At 30.7% G+C, this 12150-nt stretch overlaps 2 protein-coding genes across 4 annotated transcripts; one reads left to right on the forward strand and one right to left on the reverse strand.

The window, feature by feature from the left end:
* The first annotated feature begins 3798 nt into the window (after positions 1-3798).
* Positions 3799-5882, forward strand: LOC101263188 (amino acid transporter AVT3B). The gene has a single exon (XM_010319376.4). It carries the CDS (start codon positions 4138-4140, stop codon positions 5419-5421), a length of 1284 nt encoding a protein of 427 aa, XP_010317678.1. The 5' UTR covers positions 3799-4137; the 3' UTR covers positions 5422-5882.
* Positions 5883-7642: 1760 nt separating this feature from the next.
* Positions 7643-10773, reverse strand: LOC101263492 (uncharacterized). Of its 3 annotated transcripts, none has more exons than XR_740310.4 (3): positions 10641-10773; positions 8529-9682; positions 7643-7949 (listed from the first exon to the last, which is right to left on the reverse strand). XR_740310.4 is itself a non-coding variant. In XM_019212819.3 (2 exons), the coding sequence occupies exons 1-2, from the start codon at positions 10651-10653 to the stop codon at positions 8738-8740; spliced, it is 921 nt and encodes a 306-aa protein (XP_019068364.1). In that variant the 5' UTR covers positions 10654-10759; the 3' UTR covers positions 7643-8737. The 3 variants fall into 3 exon arrangements, 1 of the variants encoding a protein (XP_019068364.1); XR_002027274.3 differs by having other exon boundaries at positions 8529-9645; positions 10641-10759; XM_019212819.3 differs by having other exon boundaries at positions 7643-9645; positions 10641-10759.
* Between the last annotated feature and the right edge of the window lie 1377 nt (positions 10774-12150).

Below are 12150 nucleotides of genomic sequence, written 5' to 3' on the forward strand. Positions count from 1 at the left end.
CTTTTCCCTATGTTATAGTTATAGGTTGCATAATTAACCTCCATAGCAAACATAAATATGTATATTTTGCTATACATATAAAAAGAAAGCAATTGCATAAACTGTTTCTGTTTCGGTATACATATGAAAAAGATCAATTGTATAATCTGTGTTTGTATAAAGCGATAAAGAGAGAAAGACAAGAGAAAACTGAGTAAGGAAAGATCGTATTTCTATATTCATAAGTGTATAGGACGAAAATATATGCATTTATATTTTATGTACAATTTTCTCTCGTTTTATACAAACACAAATGCAAATATTGCATTTGTGTTTGTATAAAGCGAGAGAGACAAGTGAGAGTGGCAGACAAGATCTGGGAAAGGGAAACAAAATAAAAAAATAAAAAATAAAAATAAAAATAATATATGTATATATATGTGTGTGTGTGTGTATGTGTGTGTGTGTATATATATATATATATACACACACACATACATATATATACAATTTTCTCTCGCTTTATACAAAAACAAACACATTTTATACATTTGTGTTTGTATAAAAACGAGAGAGGTGAGAGAGACCGCCAACAAGAACGAGAGTGGTGAGTGAGATTCACCAGGAGAGAGACGAAATATTGATAGTTTGCTATGGGTACAATTACATCAAACTACATTTTATAGCATTTAATTTGAATTACTATACAATTTTTCCTTTATTATACTGCATTATCTTTGATGAATACAACAATTATAGGCTATATTGTAATCTATCGTTATATAACGTCCCACATAGCAATTTGAAGGCAAACATATAAGAAAAGTAAGGTATGAAGTGGAGTTATTATAAAAGGATCGAAAAAGGTTCAAAACTACCTTTTAACTGTTTGAAAGAGAGCACATATACCTTTCAACTATGTTTTGATTCAAAACTACCCTTCATGTATTATTATGGGATCACTTCTACCCTTCCATTTAACGGAATAAGATGTGACATTCAATGCCATATCTTATTCTATTAATGCCACATCTTATTCCGTTAAATAGAAGGATAGAAGTGATCCCACAGTAAGACATGAAGCACTGTTTTGAATCAAAATATAATTGAAGGGTATATGTGTTCTATTTCAAATAGTTAAAGGGTAATTTTAACCCTTTTTCATAAAAAAATAAAGTAAGAATGAAATAAAATTATTTGATTATTCGTGAACCAGCAAAGATAAAATGAAAATAAAAATAAGATGATAAGGTGATTAAAAAAAAAAATTCATCAAGTGGAGCCTATTGATTATAAATTATTATTTCTTGGCTTCTATAGCTTTATGGTCATAGGTATATACGTTGCATATTTGGATTTGTCTAAATCTTTATGTAAAGTAAAAGAGTTGCCCAAATTATTGATCATCTTCTATTTTCACATGTTAGAAATCATGGATTTATAGTCAATTCAGCTGACAAGATTTGTCTACTTTTATTTTGTAATTTCATTATCCGTTTATTTGATAGAGCATATAAAAATAATATTAAATATTAAAAATTAGTTACATTAATATTATTTTCTATCTAGTACTTGATTTAGTATATTTTATGTGTTGATACTTTGTGTCTATTTATGTTTTAACAACTAAATATAATATATGCATTAATTATACATAGGATAAAAGTTCTATCGAAAAATAAATTAAATAATTTCGTGTCTGATACATTTTTTTCTAACAATCCCATATTGTTGTATTTATTTCTTTTGAGTGGATGGTTCTTTGAAAATAATTTTCTTACTATGATAAAAATAAATATTTTATTTTTTATTTATAAAAATTATATTTGAATATATTTGTGGCTAATAATTTGGTTGAACTAACAAAATATTTGGTTGAAGTTTTAGTGGAGTCATGTTTGACAGGTTTCAGTCTCTCATTTGATGATACTTTTCACTTACCATAAAGAATAGTCAAGAAATGATAAAGCATGGCAAAATTTATATCACAAGTTACAAATCTGTTTTTTTATTTTTATTCTTTTTTTGGGCTAATAATTTTGATTCACACTTAATTTTTTTAAAGTTAAGAAATTGAATTATAACAATGATAAATTTATTAAGTGGAGTTTGAAAAGAGTAGATTATATTTATTTTTATTTTGAAAAGGTAAAAAGATTATTCGTTAGAGACTCTTCGTGATGAGTGACTGAAAAGACCAAAAACATGGTGCAAGGGTATTCGTGATTTTCGCATAAAATTTTATATTTTTAAGAATTGATGTAGTATTATTTGATATCACTTGTAATACAAGAAAGCAAAATGATAATACTTGATTGAATGTTGAGTTATTTACGACTTAATTTTCACTTAATACATTTTTTCTTTCTTTTTTGTTTGAGGAGTGTGGTTGGGGGCGGGGGGAGGAGTCAAATATACCCGAACAATTCAAAATAGGCCAATTTTATCGTTCGTCAAGTTTTTGGCTTGAAAATATCTTTATTATTGTATTTTTTGACTCAAAATGACCTTCAACTATCTAACTAGCTAAAAAATACCCTTCTTGCGAATGATTTTTCAAAATTAGGAAAAATGGATCAAGTTTTCTCTATAAACCCGAACCATCTGCACATCTTGTTTTAATTTACTCGAATCATCTCTGTCTCACTTTTCGTATCTTAACTTATAAGGAGGTTACTCCTATCTTAATTCGAATATCTTTATTCCTAATCTTATCTCACATGATATGTCTATAAATCTATCTCAACATTCTTATCTCTTGTAGAACTCATCTTTTAAGTCAGTTTAGTGACATATTCTTGCAATACAAAACACTGATATGAGTCTCTATTTCATCCATCCTGTTTTAATATGACACATGACATTCTTACAGTATCATTAACTAATGAATAATTTTTTAATAAAAGATGTTAATAATATCAATACAATATATATATATATTGATTTATTATTAATTAAGCGATATTATCAGTTTTTATGATATCAATACGGTATATACCATAAACATGTCATGTTATATATATATATATATTACATGGACAAAATGAGATTGATTAGGTATTGTTAGGTAGAATACCTATCGCATTTTTAATTTCACTAAAAGTTAACAAGTGTCATATGAATTAATTTCATATATACATAAATACACTAATGGATGAGACACTTTTTAATAGAATATTTTTCTATTGCTAAATTTGAATCTTAAATAAATAAATAAATTTAGTTGGCAGACATTATTTGCAAATGGATAAGTTATTGATAACTTTAGTTATCAAAGACATTATTATATCTTCCTTCCTTATCAGCCATAAAACAAAAAGAGTAATTTTTTTTTTTTGAAAACATTTTTTTTTAATTTATAAAATAAGATACGTGTACCATCGATATTTTCTGGATATTTCTTTATTCAAACAAATATCTAAAAAAAGAAAAAGAAAAAGAAAAAGAGACGTATTCAAACTTTTTATTTCTATACAAAAGAATCGAAAATAACAATGTATCTTATGGGTCATTTGGAAAGCGACATAAAATAAAGTAAAAAATATTTTAGGTTTTGAATATCTTTTGAATTTATTTTAGTAAACGTATAATCATGTTTTATTATAGAATTTTAAAAAAAAATTGAGTGAAAAATAATATTTAAAAATAAACTCATATATGATTACGAGTACAAATTAAATTCACTTTCGAATAATTTAAAATAAAAAAATGAAAAATATTTTTATTTTTTAAATTTTTGAAAATTTTAGAATTCGACTTCAAATTGAATTCCTACCTTCATGATAAACACATTTTTTAAAATGTAAGCAAAATTAATTTTAAAATATTTTCCAAAAACTTATTTTTATTTCACATAACTTATTGTCCCCAAGTTTTTGTCCTTTTTTGAAAAGTTTACTTCAAAATTTACTTTCCCTGTTGATAAGATAGCCTACAGCTCACCAACAACCCCAGGTTTTCCATAAAAAACCTTCATTTTCTCTCTAATCTCCTGAATTTACAAAAAAAAATTCAAAACCCTACAAGCAATTCCAATTTTTTCCTCAAATTTGAAGTAATCTTGAAGTAAAGATTTGATTTTTATCTAATTTTTGCCTTTAAAATTGTGATTTTTGGTTCTGTTTTGTTGATTCTTGATTTTTTGAACATAGTATCCATATGGGGTTTGAAAAAGATAAAGCAAGTTCATCCTCTCATGTTTTACAAATCCCAAGAGAAGATACACCATTGTTATCCAAGAATCATCAGCATCTTTCTTCACCTTCAAAGACTTTTGCTAATGTATTCATAGCCATAGTTGGAGCAGGGGTTCTTGGACTTCCATATACATTCAAGAGAACAGGATGGGTAATGGGTGCTCTTATGTTATTTACAGTTGCATTTTTAACTTACCATTGTATGATGCTTCTTGTATATTCTAGAAGAAAGATTGAATCCCATCTCAAGATTTCACAAATTTCATCTTTTGGTGATTTGGGGTTTGCTGTTTGTGGACCTATTGGTAGGTCTGCTGTTGATGTTATGATTGTTCTGTCACAAGCTGGTTTTTGTATTAGTTACCTGATTTTCATAGCAAATACTTTAGCATATTGTTTTAACTACTCCAAAACTAATCCAAATCCTAAAGTCTTTGGCTTTCCACCTAAAGCTGTGTATATTTGGAGCTGTTTTCCTTTTCAGTTGGGGTTGAATTCAATTCCTACTCTTACCCTGTTAGCCCCTTTGAGTATTTTTGCTGATGTTGTTGAATTAGGAGCTATGGGGGTTGTGATGGTTAAAGATGTGATGATTTATGTGAAGAGTAGTCATGTTCTTGAAACTTTTGGTGGATTTAGTGTGTTTTTCTATGGTCTTGGTGTTGCTGTTTATGCTTTTGAAGGTGTTGGAATGGTATTGCCTTTGGAAGCTGAGACAAAAGATAAGGCAAAATTTGGGAAAATCTTGGGTTTTTCAATGGCTTTGATATCTCTATTGTATGGTGCTTTTGGTGTATTGGGATATTTTGCTTTTGGTGAAGATACAAAGGATATAATTACGACGAATCTTGGACAAGGATTACTTAGCAGCCTAGTTCAAATTGGTCTTTGCATAAACTTGTTCTTTACTTTCCCTCTGATGATGAATCCAGTTTACGAAGTAGTGGAAAGGAGGTTTTGTGAAGGGAGTTACTGTGTTTGGATAAGATGGATTATGGTTTTGGTAGTGACGTTTGTGGCATTGTTTGTGCCAAATTTTGCTGATTTCTTGTCATTGGTTGGGAGTAGTGTGTGCATAATTCTTGGCTTTGTGTTGCCTGCCTTGTTTCATCTGATTGTGTTCAAAGATGAGCTAAGATGGCATGGTTTGGCTTGTGATGGTGCAATTATTGTAGTGGCTGCTGTTTTTTCAGTCTATGGAACCTACTCTTCATTGCTGGAGATACTTTTTGGAGCCAAGGAATAAATTGTTTGTCTTCCTTTTTAATGTACAAGTTCAAGAGATGTTTATCTTGTATATCCATCAGACCTCCAAAGTTAAGCGTGTTTGGGCGAGAGTATACTAGGATGGCTGATCCTCGGATGTCCTGTTGCATCCCTCATTCGAAAACAGTCTTACTTTCACTAGGTAGGGATAAGGTCTGCATACACCAAATCCCCGCGGTGGATATAATATTATTGTTGTTGCTTATCGTGCATTATGGTTGTTCGTTTGTTTTTCATCCTTCCTACATTTGTAAATTTTCTTCCATCTATGGCCATTAATCATAGGTTTGGTACAACTGTGGAGGTTGTGTGAGGGACATGATCATGTCCACTTAGTATTCATTGCAAATGGTCATAATTTGCTCAAATGGCCATTTGGTTCTCTTCTTAGTACTATTTATATATAATAATACTATATTATGTTTTGAGATTTGTCCTAAATGTGTTTATTTATTTTTAATTTAAGTTGCGACTCTTGTAATACAACTTGTTTGAGATTAAGACATAGTACCTCGACTTGCTTAACATTGATCTGTAATTGTTGTTATAGTGAAGTTCGTACCGAATTTTGCTGATTTCCGCTCATTAGGGTTCTTCTGCCTCAATGAAGTTTTGACTCTTACACATTGAAAATTCATATGGTTGATTTTAACTTATCTCGAATTGAGACATAGTTATTATCGTTCTTATTCACTCCAAAATAAGAATCATCTGTTGCTAACTATCATGTAAAGAGAACGCTCATTAGGTCTAAGTTAACTCCAAAATCAACTTGTCGAGAATTGTTTAAAATCATATAAGGAATTTAGAACATATACTTACTAGAATGCCAACATTGATGATGTTGGCTACAATAACATGTCATGTAAAACATGACATGAGGTAACCACTTTTAATGGTGTACTATTTAAAATATAGCCAGAATTGACAATGCAAAATTTTAGTTTCTGAGCCTTCTTCTGTGCTTCTTCTTTACTCCTCCCTATAGCAAAGACCTAGTTCTTCAAAGTTCAATCATCCTTCCAACCCTGTAATTCATCAATGGCGTTGAAACAGAAGTACTCGTCCTCGTAGGCACTGATATAATGAGCTCTTTCGATTACTCCTGTATTAGGAAGTTGGACGTCTTATTCTTATGAATGACCTGTTTGAATATAAGCCTCGAGCAAGAATGAATATCATTAAGGGAAAATTGTATATAATGAGCTCTCTCGATTACTTTTGTATTAGGAAGTTGGACGTCTTGTTCTTATGAATGACCTATGTGAATATAAGTCCCGAGCAAGAATGCGTATCATTAAGGGGAAATTGTATATAATAGCAAACTATTAATTCAAATTAAATGTTATAAACATAGTTTGATTTAATTGTATCCCCATAGCAAACTGCTGCTATTTTCGCCTTTCTCCCTGGTGGATTCTCGCTCGTCACTCTCGTTCTTGTTTCTTCTCTCACTTTTATACAAATACAAATGTATAAAATGTGTTTGTGTTTGTATAAAGCGAGAAAAAATTGTATATATACATATATTTTCGTTCCCCTTTCCCAGATCTCGCTCGCCACTCCCACTCGTCTCTCTCGCTATATTCAAACACAAAAGTATACATTGTGTTTGTATAAAGTGAGAAAAAATTATTTATACATATACAAATGAATATATTTTCGTCCTATACACTTATGATTATACAAATACGATCTTCCCCGCCCAGTTTTCATTTGTCTTTCCCTTTTTCTCGCTTTAATACAAACACAAATTATACAATTGATTCTTTTGTATATGTATATCAAAACAGATTATACAATTGCTTCTTTTGTATATGTGTATAGTGAAATAGTCAGCTTCTTTTATATATATGTACAGCGAAATAACTATAGCAAACATAAAATTTACTATGGAGCGCAATTATGCAAATTATAACTATAATATACAAATATAATCTTTATGTTTGTTATACGTGAAAGTTGGCTCCATTAAGTAACAACCATAAAAGTGGCTATTTGTGGCCTTGATTTACACATATATGATCTTTGAGTGCCACAGTTTAACTTTTGACCCCATTTAAACAAGTTTTACAAAAATAGATTTGCGGTCACATTCATTTTAGCCACTTGCATTAGTCATTTGCACTTTTAACCATTTCATTTGCCCTAATAGCCATAAGTTCGATTGCTACAAGACAAAAGTTAAAAAGACCAACTCATTTGAAAGACAAATCATGCAATTTTATGATTATATTATAAGTTGCTCAGTGCATTGTTTCAAGTACACAAACTCTGAAGAGATTGAATTATTAATTCAAAAAAAAAAAATATCATGCTTACAATGGATTGATATATCTACATCAGAAATAATCTTACACATTGAGATTAATGGAAGGAAGAGATATAAATTAGTTTCCTTTAACAACAAATGTCACACTTCTAATGTTAATAATAATGACAATGACTCCAGACATCTCCTGCTAACAAAAAGTACCTGGAAATGAAACTCCAGAAGCTAACAAAAACCTGTCAACACAATGGAAATCAAAATCTTAGTCTCATCTAATCTGTAGAGCAAAAAACTCGATGGTAAAGGAGAAGACGAGTCTATCAAACCTAAAACATGAAACAAGAACTACGTAATCACGATGATGGATGAACAATCTTTCATAGCAAGAAACATTTGGTTGCCAAGAATAGATAGAGATAGAATCTCACGAGGCATTAAGTTGATCCACGAAGTAACATATTGTACATCTGTAATTGAGGCATTTAGGAGCCCGTCTAATCACACAAGTGGGGTCTAGGGAGGGTAAGATGCTAGCAGCCTTACCCCTACCTTTATGGGGTAGAGAGGTTGTTTTCGATTGACCCTTGGCAACCCTCCTCCTTTACCCAGACTTGGGACAGGTAATGTGAACGACCTCAGAAAGGCAGAACTAATTGAGGCATTCAGGAGCCACTTGCTGAAGCAACATAGGAAACATATTATGTGCAAAACAACTATGCAAGCAGTGAAAAATCAATGTATAAACGTTAATTGGGCTGGAAGAGGCGATATATGTATAAAAAGAAGTAAGCAAGAAAAAACACGAAAGAGACTACCTCGGACTATAAGTCCCATCATGGTAGCCACCTCACTTGATACTAAAATACGAAGACTGTGATTGCATCAACTTATTGTTTAACGCGAGTGGATGCCTAAAAGTTTGGCACTTCAATGTAGATGACCTATCAACTGGAAATATAGGCTCATTAATAGCAGCAGTAACTTTGTTGATCTTCTTATCCGGTGACGATGAATTTTTTGAAATTCATGTCCTTTTTGGGTTCACTTTATCCCTGAGACTGCAATTACTGAGGGGTAACATTTTCTGTTTCATCCGCCCCTTCTTTTTGTCAACGTTACATATATCATTTGGTGATTCCCCGAATTCCTCCTTTGAGTTCATTGGTTCTCCTTTGCCATTTTCCATCTTTCTGAGATCTGCCTTATTGAATTTCGCTACGCTTGAGTCTATTCTAATGAGTTCTTTCTCCTTGCTAGGACCATTTGATGCCTTATTTCCAGCAATATCAATCCCATTGCTTGTGGAAGGTCGATTTGCTTCCCACGACGTTCTTCCATTCTGATGCTTAGCATTTTCGGAAAGAGAAGATCTTTTAAGCCTCTTATGTTTTTGATTTCTTAAGTTAGAGGTTGAGTTCTTCGAAATTCTTGGAGAGCTGTTTATTGTCCTACTTAACATCCGAGCTAACTCTTCATCCGTTGTACAATTCTCGGTCCCTTTATACTTATTCTTCTTCTTCTTCTTCTTCGAGTACTTGTCTCTATCTGTAACCTCACCAGAAACAGTAGCAACCAATTCCATAGCACTCTTAGCAGCAGCCATGGCCTCTGATGCTTTCACAGCTTTCTCTTCAGCAACAGCTCTTGCAGCTTTTGCAAGCTCAACAGCTTTTAGAGCTGCCACTTTTGAGGCCTCGACAATCTCCTCGATGGAACGATTACAATCATCCGAGTGAAACTTCAACAGGTTATTAAGACGCATATCGAACTCAAATTCTGTAACATCATCAGTAGAAGAGGATGGACTACATGGATTATCATCGAAATTCTGTTTTTTCAGTCCTACTAGAAGCCGTTTTCGCGGAGGCAAAAGCACATCTGAATCCAAGTGATTGATGTCACATGTATTTCCTTCCATCTTTTTCTTTACATCTACACATAAGCTTATTGCTTCAACAATCCCTTAAAACTACAAAGAACAGTAAAGATCATACCTTTAGCATGAAGTATATGACTAATCATCTCTTTAGACAAACTTTACGAAAATTATGTGCTTTTTTCCGCGAGAAGTGCTTTTCAGAGAATAACAATTCATGTTTAGCTAATCAATTATGAAAAACACTTTTTACCAATATCAAAGAAGTAACTTGTGCTTGGTCAATGTTCGGAAAGTGCTTCTGAGTAAGTTACAATTTTTTGGTTCCGCTACTAATCAAAAACACTTAATTTTTTCCCTAAAAATTTCACTAAACGCCTCAACTTTAAATAAACACTTTTGGCTTCACAGAAGATTCATCAAACAGGCTATTGAACAACTCAATTTCACATTTCTTTTTGTTTTATAATCGTGGTGTTCGGGCTACACCTCCACTAATTCTATATCTGTCACCTCACACCAGCAACAACTACAAGTCTATAACTCTCTCCACGACTCCACCAAAGCTAAAACATATTAGAATAAATCACCTAATGTTTTCCTTTTTTTACTGTCTTTGCTACGGTTGGATTTGAATTTTAACGTAAGACCTCATGATTGTCAAATTAGTTCATTGATCACAAAATTTACATTTCTGATTTTTATTTCCAAAACCCACATCAGATTTTACAGAATCTTGCCCTAGAAACACATTAAACACAACCACTTACCAAATTGAATCAAAATCAAACAACACAAGTACAAATTCAATGAAACCCCAAATATACAGAGAAAAAAGATCAAGAATCATTCAAACTCAGGTCAGTGTACCATCTTTTAACATTCCAAGACCTAAAAACACAAAAATTTAGCATCTTGATTTAAAGGGACTGTAAAAATTTTAAATTGTGTTTATAGCTCCTTAAATATGTGTGTTCATAGTTATTTGAATATATAAAAAATAGCCAAAATTTTAATGCAATGTGAGAATCATAAAAGGAGAAAAACATACCTGATCTTGTCATCTTAGAGGATACAAAAAAAAAAGTTGAAATTAGGGTTTTTAGAGAAAAGGGAAGGGTTACAAATATGAAGAAGATCAAATTTACTCCATACCTAAACTATGATGAAATTGTTATTTACTTATTTAAATAACATAATACATAAATTATAAATACGTCTTTTTAATTTTGATTTTATCTAATATCTAAACATAATATATAAATATGTTTTTTAACTTAACTTTATTTCACATTTACGTCCTTCAACTTTGGGTGTGCATAAGTAGACACTTAACATTGTATAAAATTGAACAAGTAGACACATGAGTCATATGTATACACGTAGACACAAATTGTCATGTAGGATGTCACGTAGTACGTGTGTATCTATTTATTCAATTTTATACAAATTTAAGTATTGATTTGTGCATGCTCAAGTTGAGGGCATAAATGTGAAATGATACGAAGTTAAATGTCATATTTATTTATTGTGTATGACATTCAGTCTTCTAACTTTGGAGTGCTAAATAAATAGTTAAATTTGTATAAAATTAAATGAGTAGATACATATCGCATGATAACATAATACACGTAGAATCGATGACCTAAAGTTTATTGATTTTTTACTTGCACCTACGACCTAATCTTTTTAAAAAGAAAAAATTGTACAAAATAAGAAATTATTAATTAAAATTAAATATGATAGCTATAGTTTCATTTAATTGTTATCTGTAACAAACACTTTGTCATTCGTTTCTCTCCCCAGATTTCTCGTCGCCATTCTCCTGATCTCACTCGGCCATCTCTGTCGTCTCTTTCACATTATACAAACAAAAATGGATAAATTATGTTTGTGTTTGTATAAAACGACAGAAAACTTCATATATGCATATCTTTTCATTCGTCTCTCTCTCCAGAGAATCTCCCTCGCCTCTCTCAATTAATACAAACACAAATATATTAATTATGTTTGTTTTTTAATAAAGCGAGAAAAATTATATATACAAATATCAATACATATATTTTCATCCTATATATTTATAATTATACAAATATAAGTTACTTTTATATAAACGAGAGGCCTACCAACAATTTATACAAAATCTGATGCTCCTGCCAATAATTTATACAAATATTGCAATTATACAAATTATTGTAGTTATAACATACAAATATAATTTTTATGTTTGTTAAACCTAAATTTACTCTTAAAAAATTGTACATATCTCACTTCAAATAAAGTTTATAACAAAAAGAAGATTGAATTAGTAATTGTTTTTCACTTTCTTTTCTTTTTTTTCATATATAGAATGAACCAAATATTAATAACCAAATACTGGATAAACGTAATGCTAAACTTTATATAGAATTGACAAAATCACCAACTCTTATTTGTAAAAAGAATCATATTGCAAAAGAATATATATTAAACTATTTACTATATTTTTTTGTGGTTATCAATATCTCTTTTTAACTAATCCTCATATATATATTTTCCCCAACTTATGTGGACCATAAATT

This window comes from Solanum lycopersicum, chromosome 3, assembly GCF_036512215.1.
Source record: "Solanum lycopersicum chromosome 3, SLM_r2.1".
Classification (NCBI taxonomy): Eukaryota; Viridiplantae; Streptophyta; class Magnoliopsida; order Solanales; family Solanaceae; genus Solanum; species Solanum lycopersicum.

Coding starts and splice junctions, on each gene's coding strand:
- LOC101263188 (XM_010319376.4), top strand. CDS start 4,138: ATGGGGTTTGAAAAAGATAAAGCAAGTTCATCCTCTCATGTTTTACAA.